The 22263-nt window shown below is 43.0% G+C and overlaps 1 protein-coding gene across 3 annotated transcripts in view; it reads left to right on the plus strand.

The window, feature by feature from the left end:
* si:dkey-119f1.1 (Structural maintenance of chromosomes protein 6-like) overlaps positions 1-22263 on the plus strand; it is a 66074-nt gene that overhangs the window by 40531 nt on the left and 3280 nt on the right. For all 3 annotated transcript variants that reach the window (XM_030344828.1, XM_030344827.1, XM_030344826.1), the window contains exons 16-21: positions 16848-16960; positions 17059-17215; positions 17450-17585; positions 21431-21511; positions 21651-21821; positions 22079-22216. In XM_030344828.1, the coding sequence (XP_030200688.1) occupies positions 16848-16960; positions 17059-17215; positions 17450-17585; positions 21431-21511; positions 21651-21821; positions 22079-22216 (796 nt within the window). The remainder of the gene's footprint in view (positions 1-16847; positions 16961-17058; positions 17216-17449; positions 17586-21430; positions 21512-21650; positions 21822-22078; positions 22217-22263) is intronic.

Raw genomic sequence — 22263 nt, forward strand, 5'->3', positions numbered from 1 at the left:
TTTTACCTACTCCTCCGGTGAAAGTGTTGTTGCAAACGTACCCGGTAGCCGCCGGTCACGTAGGCTGGTCATGAATTCAGCGTGATTATTTTCAATTCTACTCCTCGTGATTGATTGTCATTGACACCGTCAGGGTACCGCTTACCGAGAGAGGGAGAGTAGTAAGCATGTCTGTGTCGCTGTGTTTGGCAGGTGTTTGTGTGGGCGGTGCCGTCCCATGGAATCTGTGGTGGAGAGCTTGTGCTGTAGGGAAGTGAGTGCGTTTTGGTCGCTGGTCGAGAAGCTCAGCCCAAGACCAGCAGATGTGACATGCCTCACTCAGCATCCAGGATTTGATGCATGCTGCCTGAATCCGTTTGTGCTGAAGATAGCGTACACACATTTCAAGCAGGATCATGGTCCCCTTCAAGCCAGCACGCACGAGTATGTTAATTGTTTGTTTACTTTAGCATTCTTTTTATATAGTCCTATGAACCAACTTAAACAGTAATAGGCGACTAGAGATATGTTGCATAGACAATAAACATGCATGAACATTTTTTTTTTTCCAACCTAATTCCCCAGGCAATACCGGTACACTGCATACAGGCAGGCTATACGCTGGGCTTATGGAGTTCTTGGCCTGCATATAAGGAAGCCGCTACCCTCCTGTCTGGTTTCAGCCATCAGGCAACAATTTCAGAGTGGTGACCAGACCTATCATGGCTTTCAATGGCCTCGTTTGGATGAAGAATAAAAACCATATTGGCACGTACAACATGAATACAATTATTTTTCAGTTCAAGAATTAACTCATGCTTGTTGTGTTGTGATCGCTCAACCGCCCTTAAAATGTTATAAAATACACAGAACATGTGAATTCATATAAAAGCAGTTTATTAGGTCATCCCAAGTAATGGGGATCGATTACTGAAAAAAGGGACAGGTTGAAAGGCCTGATAAAGTAAACACATCTCGGTAACCCTTCCTTTTACAGTCCGCTAATTACTAGGTATTTACCCGGTACATACATGGTAAATTATAGTGTATTACTGGGTAATTACCACTGATAATAAGAAGGTAAATACAGAGGTAGTTACCCGGTAAATACATGGTAAATCATAGTGTATTACTGGGTAATTACCACTGGTAATAAGAAGGTAAATACAGAGGAATTATCCGGTAAATTATAGTGTATTACTGTGTAATTACCACTGGTAATAAGAGGGTAAATACAGAGGAATTACAGCTGATGTACCAAGTAAAACCTTCACTATTACCCATCAACTCAACTAAGTAGCGTGTAGTTGTAACTGTTTTAGGTTGGTAATAACTTCCGATATTGTGTAACTTCCTAGGAAAATTAGGCAAACCAATTCTTAGAAACACCCATTATCCAAGGTTTATGTTGGTAACAGCCCAAATTTAATGATGTACTATCTAGAAATTAGCATAGTACTTTAAAATAAAATACTTTTTCTTGGTTATTATTCATAGCTACACCCATTTAAGGAAAGGGTTTATTCGATTTACCACACTATGGAATTACTTACCTGGTAACAACCTCTGCAGGAATCTGTTTTCCTCTAGTGTCATGGTACATCTTCTTAAATACTGGGTACGAAGCCGTTTGTTTCCATGGTATTACCAGGTTCTTACCATATATTCATAATAGATACATTCCATTATCCATGCAGTCACACACAAACTTGTACCATGTACGTTCTGCGACGTTACCAAGTAAAACACGACAATTTACCCAGTAATTAAGCTGAAACTGTACTGTAAAAGGAAGCCTTGTTTGTTTCCATGGTAGTTACCAGGTTTCTTACCATATAATTTGTAATACATTATTCCCTTTTCCATGCAATCAACACAAACTTGTACCATGTACGTTCTGCGACATTACCAAGTAAAACACGACAATTTACCCAGTAATTAAGCTGAAACTGTACTGTAAAAGAAAGCCTCGTTTGTTTCCATGGTATTACCAGGTTCTTACCATATAATTTGTAATACATTATTCCCTTTTCCATGCAGTCAACACAAACTTGTACCATGTACTTCTGCGACGTTACCAAGTAAAAACACGACAATTTACCCAGTAATTAAGCTGAAACTGTACTGTAAAAGGAAGCCTTGTTTGTTTCCATGGTATTACCATGTTCTTACCATATAATTTGTAATACATTATTCCCTTTTCCATCTAGTCAACACAAACTTGTACCATGTACGTTCTGCGACGTTACCAAGTAAAACACGACAATTTACCCAGTAATTAAGCTGAAACTGTACTGTAAAAGGAAGCCTTGTTTGTTTCCATGGTATTACCAGGTTCTTACCATATAATTTGTAATATATTATTCCCTTTTCCATGCAGTCAACACAAATTTGTACCATGTACGTTCTGCGACGTTACCAAGTAAAACACGACAATTTACCCAGTAATTAAGCTGAAACTGTACTGTAAAAGGAAGCCTTGTTTGTTTCCATGGTATTACCAGGCTCTTACCATACAAGTTGTAACTGGTTATTCCCTTCTCCATGCAATCAACACAAACCATATATGTTCTGCAACATCGTTCACCAGTAGTTAAGCACTTTAATTGTTGTTATAAAACCCCAATCCACTGTTGATGAAAGGCATATTAAAATTAAACAAAATCAAAGGCTTATCTTTCAAACAATGCATATCTCACAAACAAGCACTGAACACTGAAGAAATCAGACAAAAAAAAAAGCCGTCTGCATCAACTCAATTTAAATGTTACTGATGGTGTTTTCATAAAACACATGACATGTTATGGCAAGTGACCACAAGGAAGACTGCTTCAACCTCTACAATTTGAATAAGTGGTGAATGCCATGCAGCAATCTGCCTATGGAGCATCTTGGTGGTAATTCGCAAACCAATGAGTCCACTCGATGAATGAGAGATGACTCTTTAGTGTCTTCTCTGTGAGGTAATCCCTGGCAGTCTCCACATCTGGGATTTGAAGGCTGACCAAGACCTGACCAGTACCTCCAAATCTCCCTTCCATACTGTAATAAAGAATCAGAAGACAAGAAAATAAACATTAGGACTGTCAATTAATGAACATTTCTAGAACATGTAGAACTCAAAGATTATTTGTTTATCAGTTAAGAAAGGATGCTGGTCCTCTGGCCATTGTGTTTGGTCATATTGAAAAGAGAAAAGGCATAGCCATAAATACAGTTAAGAGGACGGGAGGGGACAGGCTGTTAGCTCCGGTTAGCCATTTAGCATCCGAGCTAGCGGAGCTTCTGTCATTCAAATAACTCGGACATGTTTGTTTAAAAACTATAACATCGAATTTATTAAAATATCCGGATTTAATCGGGCTCTCTCCCATAAGTACAGTTAATAGGACGGGAAGAGACAGGCTCCTGTTAGCCCCGGTTAGCGCGATGCTAAAGAGCAGCTCTACAGGATCATGCCACCTCAACAGGTGCAAGTTAGCCTCCGGTTTGATATTCGGTTTACCACCCAATCGGATTCATCAAACATAAGTGCAATACATTACGGGGCTTAGTATGTTGAGGACGGTTTAGGACACCGTATCGCGAAAAAATCACTACACATGTTGGCCGCCATCAATGTCTGTGCAACAACGTCATTTACGTTCTGGCTGCTACCTGTTTTAGGGACCGTCAACAAATTACACTCACCGATAGGTGGCAGAGACGTTACCATGGAATTGTTTCAGGAAATTAATCACACAAATATATTGCAATATAGTTAATCATAATGCAGTTAATAGTTTAATATTCGAAAAAAAATCGACTAAACTATATTTGAAATTATTAATTGCATTCCGTTTAACAATAATGCAATATATTAGCAAAGTTACCTGCAGTAAGTAGCAGACCACCATTGGCAACTACTACTACAATCAGGTGACAAAATGTATTTTTTAGTGATTTTTATATTATTTTATATGATTTATTTCCAGAAACAATTCCATGGTAACGTCTCTGCCACCAGTCGGTATGTGTAACTTGTTGACGTTCCCTAAAACAGGTAGCAGCCAGAACGTAAATGACGTTGTTGCACAGACATCGATGGCGACAACATGTGTTTGTGATTTTCGCGATGCACCGTCCTCAAAATACTAAGCCCGTAATGTATTGCACTTATGTTGATGAATCCGATTGGGTGGTAAACCGAATATCTGGCGAATATCAAACCGGAGGCTAACTTGCACCTGTTGAGGTGGCATGCTCCGGTAGAGCCTGCTCTTAGCATCGCGCTAAACCGGGGCTAACAAGTCTCTTCCCGTCCTATTAACTGTACTTATGGAGAGAGCCCGATTAAATCCGGATATTTTGATAAATTTGGTGTTATAGGTTTTAAACAACATGTCCCGAGTTATTTGAATGACAGAAGCTCCGCTAGCTCGATGCTAAAGTGCTAACCGGAGCTAACAGCCTGTCCCCTCCCGTCCTATTAACTGTATTCATGGCTATGCTTTTTCTCTTTTCAATATGACCAAACACAATGGCCAGAGGACCAGCATCCTTTTTTAACTAATAAACAAAATAATCTTTGAGTTCTACATGTTCTAGAAATGTTCATTAATTGACAGTCCTAATGTTTATTTTCTTGTCTTCTGATTCTTTATTGCAGTATGGAAGGGGAGATTTGGAGGTACCTGGTCAGGTCTTGGTCAGCCTTCAAATCCAGATGTGGAGACCTGCAGGGATACCTCACAGAGAAGACACTAAAGAGTCATCTCTCATTCATCGAGTGGACTCATTGGTTTGCGAATTACCACAAAGATGCTCCCATAGGCAGATTGCTGCATGGCATGCACCGCTTATTCAAATTGAAGAGGTTGAAGCAGTCTTCCTTGTGGTCACTTGCCATAACAATGTCATGTGTTTTATGAAAACACCATCAGTAACATTTAAAGGCCCACTATGCAACTTCGGAATATCTTCGATGTTTTCTTGGTTTGGCACGCACATTACTCTACACAGCGCCCCCCTACAGCTTCGTAGTAGATATTTCACAACACTGTCCGTAACAACTCGTTGACGTCCCTTCCCCATGCACTTCTCTACGCGAGCCATGTGCATTTGTTTTCAAAGAAGCCGGCGAATGCGTGGAGCCATGTCCGAAGTAGATGTTCATAAAGTGTAGGCAAGGTTATACATTTTTAAAAGGGTGTATTTGCATTGCAATAAACATAAATCCATCCTTTTTTATAGTTCACCGGGAGAATTTATACCCTAGTTATAATTGTTTTATCTTAGGTTGAACAGAACAATCAGTGTAAGAGGTTTGGCCAACATAATAATCGAAATAAACAAGAACCTGGATTCGGGGATTCAGTCTGTATCTGGGGGACAGACGAACAGCAAAACACCCATGGAAACAAAGGTGTTTATATGGCTGCAAGCAAGCTAGAAACATACAGGGCTCACAACAAAACGGTCGAGAAAACAATTTTTGCAGGGCTCACAGCTAAATGGTTGAGGAAACACATTTGTACAGAGACTATCAGAATCAAGAATACCACGAAGACAAAGTTCACCCGAAGGGTACTTTCAATTTCAAAAGCAACACGGCCGAGTCGGCGTCTGATTTGCAGTCTTCTTTTTCTTTCAGTTCAACGCTATTCCTGAAAAGCTTGCCCAACGTTTACTCGTGTCTGGCCTCTCTGTCGGTCAGTCTCCCTTTTCTCTTCTTCTATTCCTCCGACATTGGGTTTCTCTGTCTCTTTTTAGTCGGCTGATCAATATGAATATAACAATCCCTTAGTTACTTGTGTTTATATCGAGCCGGTTCCGTGTTTGGGGGTCCTGTGCCGTAAAGCAATTCGTTACTGTAGTGACCCTTGCACAGAAGCATACGGCCCGACATCTTTCTTTATTCTGGGTGGAAATAGTAACATAGTTACGCCATTAAATGCGTTATATGGAAACATTTTTAGCGAGAAATGTGCATTTTACTTTCATAATGTTCGCGTCGGTGAATGTGAAGGATGTTCGGTTTGATAGTTAAGACGAAGAGGTGAACGCTCCGTTCACTTGCATGGACAGAGTCTCTGGTTGCTAAGCAACCTCAACGTCTTGGCGGACTATTTCTCTCCTGATCACACTAACGAATGCTGAAAAACACCCAGACACACCATGTGAAGTTATTTAACCCGATTATCGTTATTTATGAGTCCTTAGCCCAAGTGAAGGAGTTCAAGTACCTCGGGGTCCTGTTCGAGAGTGAGGGTACTATGGAGCGTGAGATTGGCCGGAGATCGAGCAGCGGGGGCGGTATTGGCGTTCGCTTTACCGCACCGTTGTTACGAAAAGAGAGCTGAGCCGCAAAGGGCAAAGCTCTCGATCTACCGGTCGATCTTCGTTCCTATCCTCACCTATGGTCATGAGGGTTGGGTGATGACCGAAAGGACGAGATCGCGGGTAAAAGGCGGCCGAGATGTTTTCTCAGAAGGGTGGCCTGGCGTCGCGGGATAGGGTGAGAAGCTCAGTCATCCGTGAGGAACTCGGATTAGAGCCGCTGCTTCCTTTACTTAGAAAGGAGTTCAGCTGAGGTGGTTCGGGCATCTGGCAAGGATGCCCACTGGGCGCCTCCCTTTGGAGGTGTTTCAGGCACGTCCATTGGGGAGGAGACCTCGGGGAAGACCCAGGACTAGGTGGAGAGATTAGTATCTCAACTCTGGCCTGGGGAACGCCCCGGGATCCCCCCGTCAGAGCTGGTCAATGTGGCCCGGGAAAGGGAAGTCTGGAGCCCCCTGCTTGAGCTGCTCCCCCCGCGACCCGACCCCGGATAAACGGATGACGATGAGATGAGATGAGATCCGTTATTTATATCCGAGATTATTTAATCTAACCCGATCTAAACTCTATCATGCACCCAACACGGCGGCGTTTGGGTTTCCTACCTCGTACTCTAGCGCAGCCCAGGCGCGTTGAACCATTTTTGTGACACACAATGATCAAGCGTCAGGTTAGGCGCGTTACTCGCGTTATCCAACGCGAGTCACGCGGTTGGTGTGGCCCGTACCATTAGTCGATTGATCATGATGAATGCAACAATTGCCTCGCAACCTGGCTGTTTATATCTAGCCGGTGCCATGTTTGGGTGTGTGTCTGTGCCGTAAAGCACTTTCGAAACTACAATCTGACTACATTTTCGAGGATACTTCCGCTGCGTCACATCCGGATTGTGTCGGTCCGAACAGATCAAGTTGCATATTGCGTTTTTTCACTGGAGAGGCGACATGGGTAAATGACACACCCCACCGATCGACCCAGAAATGGATGCAGAACCATCAGCATAACTCTCAACCTGCATACTTAATGTAATTTTGGCTAAAAAAAGTTGCATAGTGGGCCTTTAAATTGAGTTAATGTGGACGGCTCTTTCTTTTGTCCGATTTCTTCAGTGTTCAGTGCCTGTTTGTGAGATATGCATTGTTTGAAAGATAAGCCTTTGATTTTGTTTAATTTTAATATGCCTTTCATGAACAGTGGTTTGGGGTTTTATTACAACAATTAAAGTGCTTAACTACTGGTGAACGATGTTGCAGAACATATATGGTTTGTGTTGATTTCATGGAAAAGGGAATAACCAGTTACAACTTATATGGTAAGAGCCTGGTAATACCATGGAAACAAACTAGGCTTCCTTTTACAGTACAGTTTCAGCTTACTTACTGGGTAAATTGTCGTGTTTTACTTGGTAACGTCGCAGAACGTACATGGTACAAGTCTGTTGACTGCATGTAAAAGGGAATAATGTATTACAAATTATATGGTAAGAACCTGGTAATACCAAGGAAATAAACGAGGCTTCCTTTTACAGTACAGTTTCAGCTTAATTACTGGGTAAATTGTCGTGTTTTACTTGGTAACGTCGCAGAACGTACATGGTACAAGTTTGTGTTGACTGCATAGAAAAGGGAATAATGTATTACAAATTATATGGTAAGAACCTGGTAATACCATGGAAACAAACGAGGCTTCCTTTTACAGTACAGTTTCAGCTTAATTACTGGGTAAATTGACGTGTTTTACTTGGTAACGTCGCAGAACGTACATGGTACAAGTTTGTGTTGACTGCATGGAAAAGGGAATAATGTGTTACACATTATATGGTAAGAACCTGGTAATACCATGGAAACAAACGAGGCTTCCTTTTACAGTACAGTTTCAGCTTAATTACTGGGTAAATTGTCGTGTTTTACTTGGTAACGTCGCAGAACGTACATGGTAAAAGTTTGTGTTGACTAGATGGAAAAGGGAATAATGTATTACAAATTATATGGTAAGAACATGGTAATACCATGGAAACAAACGAGGCTTCCTTTTACAGTACAGTTTCAGCTTAATTACTGGGTAAATTGTCGTGTTTTACTTGGTAACGTCGCAGAACGTACATGGTAAAAGTTTGTGTTGACTAGATGGAAAAGGGAATAATGTATTACAAATTATATGGTAAGAACATGGTAATACCATGGAAACAAACGAGGCTTCCTTTTACAGTACAGTTTCAGCTTAATTACTGGGTAAATTGTCGTGTTTTACTTGGTAACGTCGCAGAACGTACATGGTACAAGTTTGTGTTGACTGCATGGATAATGGAATGTATCTGTTATAAATTATATGGTAAGAACCTGGTAATACCATGGAAACAAACGGCTTCGTACCCAGTATTTAAGAAGATGTACCATGACACTAGAGGAAAACAGATTCCTGCAGAGGTTGTTACCAGGTAAGTAATTCCATAGTGGTAAATCGAATAAACCCTTTCTAGATGGGTGTAGCTTTGAATAATAACTAAGAAAAAGTATTTTATTGTAAAGTACTATGCTAATTTCTAGATTGTACATCATTAAATTTGGGCTGTTGCCATCATAAACCTTGGATAATAGGTGTTTCTAAGAATTGGTTGCCTAATTTCGTAGGAAGTACACAATATCGGAGTTATTACCAACCTAAAACAGTTACAACTACACGCTACTTAGTTGAGTCGATGGGTAATAGTGAAGGTTTTACTTGGTACATCAGCTGTAATTCCTCTGTATTTACCCTCTTATTACCAGTGGTAATTACACAGTAATACACTATAATTTACCGGATAATTCCTCTGTATTTACCTTCTTATTACCAGTGGTAATTACCCAGTAATACACTATGATTTACCATGTATTTACCGGGTAACTACCTCTGTATTTACCTTCTTATTACCAGTGGTAATTACCCAGTAATACACTATAATTTACCATGTATGTACCGGGTAAATACCTAGTAATTAGGGGACTGTAAAAGGAAGGGTTACCCAAATCTCAAGAAAAAAAGGGTTAGGCACAAAGAAACCAACATAAAATAATCTTGCAATAGTTCTGGTCTTACCTGAGGGTCAGCACTCACACAGCAACATTCTCTCACTCACTCACGGACACATACATGCAATGATATCACATAGAGCAGACGCATAGTGATCCAAGAGAAAAGCGCACACAGAGGTCCCTTTCGGATTCTTACATTTTTTTATGAAATATGGGGCAAATGGAGCTGTAAAGGAATGATTTGTGCACACAACTAAGTAAAAAACCCAAGCAATAAAAACAAAAACATGCGACATGCAGTGAGGCGGTAACCATGGTGATGCTGATAAGGAATGAATGGGTTACAGCCATAAAATAAACCAAGAGATAATGTTAGTCGACAGAGATGTTAGGGTCAGCGCAAGGGGTTAAAATGTAAAGTTATAATAAACTTCCTGGAACAATCAAAAAACCCAAGCAATAAACGGCACACAAAGAGAAAACAAAACATGCGGCATACAGAAAACCACCACCAAATAAAAATAACATACTTACTATATACATATATACATACTCGCAACTAAATGATTGGACCTGTCTGGGAAAAAAAAAATTCTAATTCAATTTTTGTAGCGTGACTGCTGGGCTAGATAGAGGCTGACGGCCTCCTCCTTGGGAATTTGTTGGAAGGGATACGGGGGCGGGTGCACAGGCTGACAAATTGGCGCTAACCTCTTGAAGAGCCTTGTGAATCTATGTAGCTCTCCCCGAAGGGCCTCGATTAATGACGTTGCATAACCTGCAGACATAATGATAAAATACTGTATAAAGATCGATGTCACAGAATGTCTTGTGCGCAAATGTCAAAATATGATAGAACTGCATGACACTGCCTACCGTAGAGGCCTTCGCTTTGATGGGAACAACTACCCAGGCACCTTTTCTGAAACGTGGATATCGCACGCTATACCTCTCCAAACCATCGCTTCTTCGTGCGGTCTCTCTGTTCGCATTACAGTTATAATGCAGCGCCGCTAAGAGAAGCCTACAGAATAACACATTTGAGAACACTTTCGAAACCTGGTGTATGTATGATAAAATAACGGCATTGTTATTCCATTGGACAGCACTGACCTGCTATACATGCCATGGGTATGAAAACCCAGTGTGCTTGGGCGCGAAGTGCAGGATCAGGGAGTGGAAGGCTTCAAGGGAGTAAGTCTGGTGCTGCGGGACAGCTGTCGAACATCCTTCAGTAAGGATGTCCTTGTGATGATACCCTCCAGTTTTACTGCTGCCATTGAGCCTGCAAGAGGCCAAGATAGGTAGGCACACACACAGCAGACATACAAATAGACTGATTTTTTTCTCCAGTGGAAACACACATGAAATTGTCCTGCATATGAATTATAGCAAACATATTTTAAGTAAACAGAATGTTATGAGATCCCCAGAGTATGAAATAATGATTTAAATGGAAACCCTGTAGAGCATGCATAATGACACATACTGTGTACTGTACCTGGTTCCAGCCACTCTTTATCTCGTTGATCCCCTCCAGAGGGGCATGAGTGCAACTGGAGAAGGCAGGGGTGTCATGGTCGTGGATGTCCTGAATGTGATTCACCAAGCTTCTCCATTTGGCCTCCATCACAGCTGGATTGCCATCAGGGGTTGAGGCTGCAGTCCAGTACAGGTGGTTCACTATGGCTGGCCTCCACAACTGTAGTTGTTCACACTGTCTGTCTTTTGAGGCTGTATCCAAGGCCTTCCCCAGACCTGGTTTAGAACAAATGTTATTAATCGAAATGCAATAACAAAAACTGCTTAAATGTTCCAACAATGGATACATACTTTTCCCAATGTGCCAGGCATCAAAATAATCCTGTGTCCCTTCAGGGCACAGCTCTTCTCTCACCCATTTGGCAACCTAAGGAGTAAAGAGCGAACTTTTGTGGATGCTTGTACTGTCTGGCCCTCAGTGCATCAGCAAAGCACAAACGTCCAGCCTCAGTGAAATTCATAAATCTACATTCTTTTTTTTTTGTAAATACCTGGCGATGTCTGTCTGTGATGAGGGTTGACAAATGCAGGTCGTGCCGCCTCAGCAAGCCGGTGTGAGATAGAGGGGCTCAAGCCCCTCTATCTCACACCAAGAGCTGTTGGGGACCTCTGAGCTCTGCAACATAATATAAGTGTAAGTGTAGAATGGTGGTGGAGGTGAAGGTGGTGTGATGCATAATAAAGCCCTATGCATGGTTGTACACGTGGGAAAAGTGCTATATTAAGATGCAGTCCATTTAACAAATTGCAGAGAGTTCATTTCTTTCTGTCTAACATCAGGCTTACCTGAAAAAGCTGAACATCAACCACCTTGTTTACTCTGTCCTCTATCAACGTGTAGGAGCCGTACTTTGCACAGTGCCCTGGAGAATCTGACCTGGGGATAATTAGAAATTAAAATTATGTTTCAAGTTTTAAATAACCAGTGTCTGTAAAGACAATCCACCATGACATCTGCAAATGTAAACTAAAGCCGCCCTACATGATAACAAATAAAAATAAAAATGTGTACGAGTTCTCGCACAAACAAAGTGTGGAGAACAGTATTAGGATACAAAATGAACAATGACATGAGATTATTAAAGTTCATACCCCTTAGTGGCAGCTAGCATAGAATCAACAAATTCTGCTTTACCTGCAGTCACCAGCAACTACTAGGCCTCCATCCATTGCCTTGAGGTCACTAAAATTCTTGGCCTGCTCGTTCTGCCAGGCCTGAATGATGACGGGGATTGTGTAACGGCGCTGATGGCGAAAGAAAGTGCTTGCGCTGATGCACTGAAGGCCAAACAGGGTCATCATCAGTAATGTCTGGGTGGCCAAACATCCAGAGAAATGGATGGCCCCGCTTAAAAGGAGGTTACAGGTTGGCATATTCCTGTTTAGGATCGCTGGTTTTGCCAGAAAACGCTGGTTGCACAGACCTAGATATTTAGAAAAAAAAAAACATGACCAGTAGTGTATAACACTCAAATATGATGGCATCATAAACCCACAGACTAAAGCAAGCCTGGTACATACATTGTAAATTAACTGAAAAGACAAATTTGAAAAAGAAGCCACGTCAGCACCAACCAAGCTAGCCATTATAAATCCACAAGATATTAGACTGTTTATAGCAACTAATGTGGATTGGAGGATGCACTGATCACTTGCAATGAGCAATGTGGGCAGACAGTCAGGGCTATTCGATTTTAATAAGATATTCAGATTTTCTAATCAGATATGGCCTGCAGTGTAAACAAAACCCTACCTGCTCTATTTTAACAAATGTTCCTTCCTGCTGCACGATTCTACTATCCGACTTCTCACAACAGGCCGGACAGATGGCAAAACAGGGCCATGAGCTTCCTCTTGGCAAACAATGAATTTGTCAATGCCACTACAACAAAAAAAAAGAGGGGGGGGGGGGGGGGGGGGGGGGGGGTGTCAGTCAAACTACTTCAAAGTTGGGTCTATGTTGGCTTTAAAATTATCTCACTTTTGGTGGGGGTCACAAGTTTGAGATGGCTCCTAACACAACACCTCCTCATCCTCCTCAGACATCTGGTCTCCTGGTACCCATGATGCATCACTGATGACAGAGAGATCATCTTCTCCATCCGTTGGGTCAGGACTAGTGAGGGGGGTGAAAGTTTGTGTCCCCATGCTGACCATCTTGGGCTTCAGGTTCACTTGCACAGCTGTGGCAGTCAATAAACATACCCAAACATATGACAATCATGGCAAATCTAAGCGGTTATGTTTTGATCTAGGTTATGTCTTAATTTTAGCAATGTGTTTGGAAATGTCCTGCATGCATATCATTTGGCAACGTATGTTTTAGACAGCATATATCAACCACTAAAAAAAAATAACAAGATTTACCGTGAGACCTTCCAAGGGGCTTCAAATACACTGTGTCCCAGTGTCACAAGTGGAGTAGGGCAAGGGGTCCTCTACCGTAGCAGCATTGACACTGTCCGTGGTCTCACACGGTGAGGCATCTGTCAACATCTTGCGTAAATAAATTAGCGTCAGCGACACGGTCACGTCTAAATGCATATGAAAGAGGACCGTAATAGTCACTTTCCATTAGGAAAAGGGCAATTAAATCCATCAACTAAATCAAACACAAACACACTGTTGTGAAAGCCGCTTGATGAGCGCCAGTGATCCAAACACTAGCCATGGCGCTTTCTAGTTAGATATGACAAGCTTTTGGACATTTACTTTTTTAATTTTGTTTTGGTTCATATTCATGAATCACGAAATGTTCTTTTCTAATGTCAGACTGATCATGAGTCATGACTGTAGTGGAGGCGGTGTCAAAGGGAATATGGTATGTAGTATACACAGGACTAGCTAACGCACAGCTTGTAAACATTAGCATGAGGCTTACCATAGCCAGCTCTCGCTTGCGGCTGGCGGCACTGATCTTGGTGCCTCTCGGTCTCGGTGCAGGGCAGTCAGAGAGATGCGTGTGCACAGAAGGCACGGTGTTCGGAATAAGCTGTGCCAGCCTCTTTAACCCGAGAGATACCATACTGACATCCCCTTGGTCGTAATCCTCCGCCGTGAAATGAGCGCTGCAGACCTTGGAGTTCTTTGTGACCGAGGGAATAGAAAAATCTGCCCGTCTAACGCGGACAAACTGTACCCACTGTCTGAGGGTTGCCTTGTCCTTCGGAAGGCATGGACCCTGTGTCCTGTTTTGCTGGAGTTATTACACCCAGCACAAACACAGTTGTACACCATTCTAAAGCTACACCTACCTACCTAACTCGCTATGCTATCTGTCTGTCTGTCTCCCTATCTCTCGGTCTATATCTATATCGGCCTATATATCTATCTATGCTGTCTATCTCTATCTATATGTCTATCTATATATGTATCTATGAGTTTATCTCTTACTTATCTATCTCTTATCTCTCTCGTACTCTCAATGGGTCTCGAAGGTCTACGTCTGTCGTCTCCCTACCGTGACGTCATGCAACGCCTTCCGGGAGAAATGAGAAGCTATTGCAAACCACTCCAATATGACCCACTTTTTCGTATTAAATTCCGTTTTGTGATACCCAACAACATTAAGTACAATAGGTAACCATTAAAAATGTTTATTACCAACAAGCAAACGGCGCAAATCCGAAAAAAATAAAACCTGCACCATGGCCTTTAAGCAGAAAGTCAAGCGGACACTGAGTTGAATGGCAAACGGTGTTTGCTAGCCTACTTGATATGCAAGATTTACGGTTGGCATTCAATTACTCGACTTACACTGTGATTTATCAGTCACAGTGAGTGCTGTGACTGATAAATATCTTTTTGAAATGACAAATAATTTTAATTACTCACTGAAAGCAGGCAGGCACGCATCATGGCGCAACATTACTGCCAAAGTCGTATTAAGTAATATAACTCATGTGCGCAAGGCAGCCACAGGATACGCCAACTTTGTTTTCAACCGCTCGGTACCGCACTGTATTAATTCCGAAGTTTTGAAAAGAAAAAGTATTTGAAGCGAATAACGACTCTGTTTTTGATTTGTTTATTTGGTTTTTGAACAGAAAGTTTTGGATGTATGCATCGGCTTTGAGTTTGTTTGTTTGTTTGTTACTTTCAAATTAAATTCGCTCGCAACACACGCACACGTTCACCCACTACAACCTGCCGATCTTCAATCAAAACATCAAGTAAGCGATGCCACAGCGCGTTGACAAGTCCGTCCCGAGTCTCAAGGCGCCCATAGGCTTTATGGTTTATATGTTTGAAAGCCGTGACACACTCTTTTACCAGTTGGCCTGAAATACCACGCCTCGCAGTCATGGACCTATAAAGAAAGTCGTAGTCGTACCATGCGTGCTTAGCGCAACATTGAAAAGGGTCTCGTCTGAAACAGTGTTGCGCAGTGCTGCATTCCGAACATTGTTTAATCAAATACACCGGTATGGATATAATCATATCAGGGGTTTTTCTAGAAAAAAAAAGTAGCAGGGAGCAGACCCCTGCACAAAGCCGAGGGAGCAACGCGACCGAGGCGGGGGATGGTGTGGAAGGGGGGTCTCCCCCTTCCACGGCGCGAAGCCTTTGAAAAAATAATGATTAAATGGTACATTCTGAGGCTATCTTAGAGAGAAATTCTAGCTCTTGTGGTCATCCTGAAAAACTAAAATACTATCAACTTTTGGTAGACTTGTACAACTTTACCCTGTAAATAAACACGACAAATTACAAAAAATATTGGCTAAACTTTTATTAAGTAGGACAAATCACAACAGCAGCCGTCTATTCCTGAGACTGCCCCAACGGCTCACTGCCTTGTCAAAATCAAATTGAGCAATTGCAGGCCCCTCAATACTGATCCTGAGGAGGTGGTTCAGGGTAGCGTTAGTCATGGTAGACCTCCTGTGCCATGCCTCGATGGAACAAGTTTGGGGCTCTAGAGTCCAATAATGGCGACGCTATAGAAATGTTACTATTGTTGTCGTTTCAGTTTTGCACTTTGCAGACGGTCCCTAAGCTCGCGGCTGAAAGCCGACTGCTCGTAGAAGCCAATGCAATTCAGTTTTTGCACTTTGCAGACGGTCCCTAAGCTCGCGGCTGAAAGCCGACTGCTCGTAGAAGCCAACGCAAATTCACCGTTCGCTAAAGACGGCTCGTTTGGATGAAAACTATGTTGTAGCTGGTTCTCTGGGTTACTACACTTTTATTGGGCGAATTCGGCCGTGCAGCTGCCATTTAGTTCCCTGCTACGGGTTTCCCTGGTAACAGGGAACCCTGTTCGACTGTTCGTTTGCTCTCGCAAAACTCTTGATCAACACTCAGCATTTGTTTATTTCTGTCGTTCATTGAAACCGCTTTGTGCAGAGAGGAACTGGAATGGTCTTGTATACTTGCTTAGCATCTTAGCGCCTAGAACAAAAACCCATTCAAATACATAGTAGCTAGCTTGCTGCTAATAACTTTAACGTTAGCATGTCGACTCGGTCCTTGGGAAACTCCAATTCGGATCGGAATATTTTTGGAGTAATTATAAGTTATTTGAGGATCAGACACATTGTCAGGTGGTGGTGTTGGGATATTTTCGCGGATAAAAGATCGTTTTGAGAAATAGTGTATGTTGTACAGCAGCATGTAAGTACAGATCCAAGTCTGACAGGTTCAGTCGGCATTTTGGTAGGATGGCGCACGCCGGGAGTATCGGGGCGCAGCGCCCCTGTTCCCTTGTTTAGAAAAAAACCCTGCATATCCTAACAATAATACACACCGTTATTCAGTGTGAACCGGTATAGCGCCCTGCACTAACGCAAGTTGACGCCGCAACACCATTGGGGCGGGGCAGGGGGCGTTAAAAAAACGTCAGGCACCGTTATGAGGCACCGAAATGTGCGTTCTTATTCGATCTCGTTGCAACCATTTACGTCGGAACCGGTTCCCTAATGGAACCGAGTTTCGGTGCTCAACCCTAGATATTGACAAACATGTCATTGGTCTTGTTTTTTTTTTTTCCTCCAGGGGTGTAGACCACCCTACCTATCCATCAGTACTACAGTCTCTAGAGGTCGAGGATCCTGTTGTGGCAAACTGCCTTATTGACCAGAGGGGAATCGAGAGGATATTGTTGATCAGGTAACCTCCTGTTGTGCTCTGTCCATCACAATCACAGACCTGTTAATTACTATTTTCGTCACGCTAACCTTTCCAGCGTGTTGTTTTTTGTTCTACTAGAATGCCGCTGAGGCTCGTGCAGTGATGGCCAAACCCCCGAGGAACTGCACTCAAGCCTTCTCCGTGGAGGGAGACCAGATCTTTGAAAACCGGTCGTGGTCGGCTGAACAATCTAGACCCAACTTCCTCTTCGGGGATGTGGAGGAGGAGATCAGGTGGGATCTCTACTCCACAACCTAACCCCCCGCAGCCTTTTTTTTGTCAGATTATGCTGCAATGCTTTTGCCAGTGTATGAAAGAGATTTCAACTCGCTGACAATATTTATTGTTGTATTCTATGCTTTGTTTTAACTGCTAAATGCTAACCTTGCATTTTAGAAGGCTGCGTTCAATGCACACTCATGTCTTTCCTTCATGTCCTCCTTCATGTCCTGTACCTCCCGCTCTAGACACCTGCAGCGGGAGATGGAGAACCAGACGGCGCAGGTGGGGTGCTACCAGCAGAGGAAGCAGAAGGTGGAGGAGGACATCGGGAAGAACGAGGACCTGCTGAAGAAAGCCCACGTGGAGCAGAAGAAAACCCAGGTAAAACGAACCAGTCTCTGCTAGTGCTGCACGATTTGGTGAAAAGGTCATATTGCGATTATTGTGGACAAAATTGTGATTTGCGATATATTAAACAAATGGTGTCATGAGGAAACTTGCTTGGTTATAAAGGAAAATGCACACAGATTACTGATAATTTTAAAATGTTTATTTTTCAACTCAAAGTAGGGCTGGGACGATATTTCGATATTTAAAATATATCGATATTTTTTCAAACGCAATATGAAACGAGACCATATCGTCAATATCGATATAATTTAATTTGCATTGAAATTACAGTACATTTTGTTCCAAATAACACCAGTTTCGAACCGCGCCTGCCGCCTGCTATTTCGTAACTCTGCTTATGTCCTCTCGCGCTCTGCCTCCGGCTCAAAAACAGTCTTATGGAGGTAGATTTGTGTCTTTATTATGCAATCAAAAATAATAGGTTTGACAGCAAAACTTTCCACACTGCAATCAAAAAATAGATTTGAGAGCAAAACTATCGACACTGTAATCAAAAAATGTTTTATTGCAAGATAAATTAATGTGATAAAAAAAATATTAATGGGAATCCAAAAGTTTTGTTTGCAAACCCAAAAGTTTTGTTTGCGAATCCAAAAGTTTTGTTTGCGAATCAAAAAGCTTTGTTTGCGAATCCTAAAGTTTTGCTTGCGAATCCAAAAGCTTTGCTTGCTGTTGAGCTGAATCTCGTGGGCGGGACCTACGCCGAAAGATGTAAGACACGTCCTCTATTGGCCAGTCTCGATCCGAGTGACAGCTTGGCAACATCCACAGTTAGTAAAGAGAGAGGGAGTTCTATTTCATGTAGGCTACGCCGTCTAGGCTTCGTCTTATGGGCTTGTCCCGTGCGCGCGCTTGCGCGCCCTGAAAAATCCCGTAGGCCTCCCTGTCAGCCGACAAGGAGACCATGGCCAGAGGAGAGCAGGGCGATGTTGTTGACCGCCCGCCGCGGATTGAGAGGCACAAACGAACACCCTGTCCGTCAGGCACGACAATCTGCTTCTGGAGGCGGTCGGGGGCAGCGGCTTTTCGGATGTTGCCAAGCTGTCACTCCGATCGAGACTGGCCAATAGAGACGTGTCTTACATCTTTCGGCGTAGGTCCCGCCCACGAGATTCAGCTCAACAGCAAGCAAAGCTTTTGGATTCGCAAGCAAAACTTTAGGATTCGCAAACAAAGCTTTTTGATTCGCAAACAAAACTTTTGGATTCGCAAACAAAACTTTTGGATTTGCAAACAAAACTTTTGGGTTTGCAAACAAAACTTTTGGATTCCCATTGATATTTTTTTTATCACATTAATTTATCTTGCAATAAAACATTTTTTGATTGCAGTGTCGATAGTTTTGCTCTCAAATCTATTTTTTGATTGCAGTGTGGAAAGTTTTGCTCTCAAACCTATTATTTTTGATTGCATAATAAAGACACAAATCTACCTCTATCTAACGGCTCCATAGTATGGAAATGGTTTGGATATAAGGTGTCTGACGAATTACAAAATTACGTAATTTGTAGAGAGTGCTTAAAAACTGTCGCAACCAACGGGTTGCAATTCTGTGCATAATATTCCGGAGGTGCACACAGCTTTTGGCCGTGATATAGAGCTGTCAAGCGATTAAAATATTTAATCGTGATTAATCGCATTAATGTCATAGTTAACTCGCGATTAATCGCAAATACTTTTTCTATGCTAAATATCCCTTGATTTTTTTGTTCCATAATTCTTCTCATTTTAATTCTCTTATCAACATGGTGAAGTGCATCGGCTTGCCTTGTGCAAATGATTTTTTATTGATAACATTGGCATATACTGATCAAAACAGGACGATACAAAAAAAGAGCCTATAGTGCAATTAAACGACTGCTTTGAACAAATGTAATTTGAACATAGCAGTCAGGCTACTGCTTCTTTGTTTTGAAAAAAAAACGACATTTTTTTTTTTTTTTTTTAATACAATAATTGCGTTAATCGCGCGATAAAGAATTTAACGCTGTTAAAATTGGTTTGCGTTAACGCCGTTAATAACGCGTTTAACTGACAGCTCTATATTATAATGTTCTCAAATACGAGGCGGAGGCAGTGTCTAGTCCACGGTTTATTCAACCATCAAACTGTAATCAATTCTGAACGGTAGGAATAGTAATTGTAAATCGAAACGGTAGGTAGGTATAGTAATAACGGTAACTTCAAGGTTTCTCACTCCGCGAGACCCAAACATAAAACATTAAAGGTCCCATGACATGAAAATCTCACTTTATGAGGTTTTCTAACATAAATATGAGTTCCCCTAGCCTGCCTATGGTCCTGCGTTTGGTGTAAAACGAGCACTAGCTGCTCTGCTCGCCTTTGCAAAAACGGAGGCTCAAGCGCGCTGATTTGGAATGTCTTTAGGTCTGTCACAAAGCATCTAAGCTCCTCCCCTTACTCTGCCTGGCCCGCCCAGAGACGTTGGCCCGCCAATGAGACACGACCGTGCGAGCGCCACATGTGTGTGTGTGACAAGTGTTTTCTTGTCGGTTCTTTGACGTGTCTTGTATGTCCTCAACGAGACTGTCGGGGGTTATCTGAGCCATGGTTTGAGAAGGAATTGGGGGAAAGGAACTTTGGCTTTGACTCGCTGAAGTACATGAACTGCGACATGCCTCCCGTGTGTTCTAGAATATTTACAGAACACGGCTAAAGGCTATGTGCGCCTCGCCATTGCGATACATCCACTGTAAACAGAGCGCATGGTACCGTGGCTGCAAGCTGCTCAGGGCCACATCCCCACCCTCCTCCTTGACCCGACTCGCTCCTCCTCATTTGCATTATAGCTACAGACACCAAAACAGCGCATTTGGGGGGAAGCTCAATGTGCGACTGGCTCGGAGTTGGCTGTAACTCTGCACCACGGCAGAATTTCGGGAACGTCTTTGAATACTGTGGTAGTTTGCCCACTAATACCTATATTAAAGAATACATAAAATACATGTGCAACGCCCCCCCCGCAGTCGTTTACGGTTCATAATATTTCGGAGGCGCACAGAGCTTTTGGCCGTGATGTTATATATTATAATGTTCTCAATACGAGGCGGAGGCAGTGTCTAGTCCACGGTTTATTCAACCATCAAACTGTACTTCAAGTTCGGAACGGTAGAAATAGTAATATCAATCTGCGCGCCGAGCCCCCCCCCCCCCCCCCCCCCCCCCCCCCCCCCCCCAACCCCCCCCCACCCCCCCCCCCCCCCCCCCCCCCCCCCCCCCCCCCCCCCCCCCCCCCCCCCTCCCACCCTCCCCCCCCCCCCCCCCCCCCCCCCCCCCCTCCCCCCCCCCCCCCCCCCCCCACCCCCCCCCCCCCCCCCCCCCCCCCCCCCCCCCACCCCCCCCCCCCCCCCCCCCCCCCCCCCCCCCCCTCGACAAATATCGATATTTATCTTATATCGATATTCTGCTTGAAGATATCGAGATATGACTTTTGGTCCATATCGCCCAGCCCTAACTCAAAGCATACAAACTTAAACTAGCATAAAAAATACTGTTTTCAAAGTAACAATATTTTACAGAATTAAATAAATTCAAAAAATAAATCTTTTCACAGCATTTCTGCTGTGCAAACTGTTAGGTTTCTCCAATAGTACAACTAAATATAATAAGTAAGAAAATACATGAAATAATTAAATCGCAGCCTTTTGCGAACGCAATCGCAAAGGCTGATATCGCGATTGCGATTCGGTTAATCATGCAGCACTGCTTTCTGCCACCATTAATGACTTCATAAATAACTCATTCAGTTTGAAACGAGTCCTCCTTCTCCATCTTCTTCTTCTGTGGTGTTTCAGGGGAAGGAAAGGAAGCTGCAGCTGGAGCTGACCGAGCTTCAGAATATGGAGGAGCTGCAGTCAGAGGACCTCCAGCCCCTGGTGAGGTGTCCTACATGGAGAACTCTCTGAACCAATCTAGGAGGGGTCAACCATAGGGGGTATCATTAGGGCTGTTGATCTTCAGAGATATGAAGATCATTGCATCATGTTGTTCTCTCTCTTCTTCTCCCTCTCCCAGGAGGAGGATCTGGAGGAGGTCGTCGGTAAGATCGCCTCCCAGCAGGCCCAGTGTGAGGAGGCGCGGGCCCAAATGGCCCAGCTCAAGGCCAACTTTGAGGAGGCGGAGCAGCAGGACAGGAAGCTCAAGGATCAGATCAGTGCCATGGCGGAGGAGGCCGACTCCATGAAGGTAACATGGTAGAAAGTACCTGTCATGAAGCCAGAAGACATTACATTTTATTTTTATGAACCTTTATTGAATTAAGCCAGTAAACTCTTGCATATTATTTTATCTGATGGCAGCAAATGTTTTAAACTTGACATCAATTTTTAGAGCCTAAATCTCAATAAGACCTTGAATCTATCCAATGAAATTCAATAGTCTCTATTGTGCCCAAGTGTATTATCTGATCTTCTATTGAACTCCTCTCTGTTGTGGCCCTGTAGGAGGACCTGACTAATAGCGACCAGGAGGTGATGAAATGCAAGCACCACAGTAAGCACTATGAGGAGAAGCGCAAGACCCACTTGGACAACATCCTGGCCCTCCAGGCCAGCCTGGAGGGCCAGGAGTATGAGCTGGCGGTACGATGACAAGCGTTATAAATGTTGATGCAAGTTAATACGAAGGT

This window comes from Gadus morhua, chromosome 21 (assembly GCF_902167405.1).
Source record: "Gadus morhua chromosome 21, gadMor3.0, whole genome shotgun sequence".
Taxonomy (NCBI): domain Eukaryota; kingdom Metazoa; phylum Chordata; class Actinopteri; order Gadiformes; family Gadidae; genus Gadus; species Gadus morhua.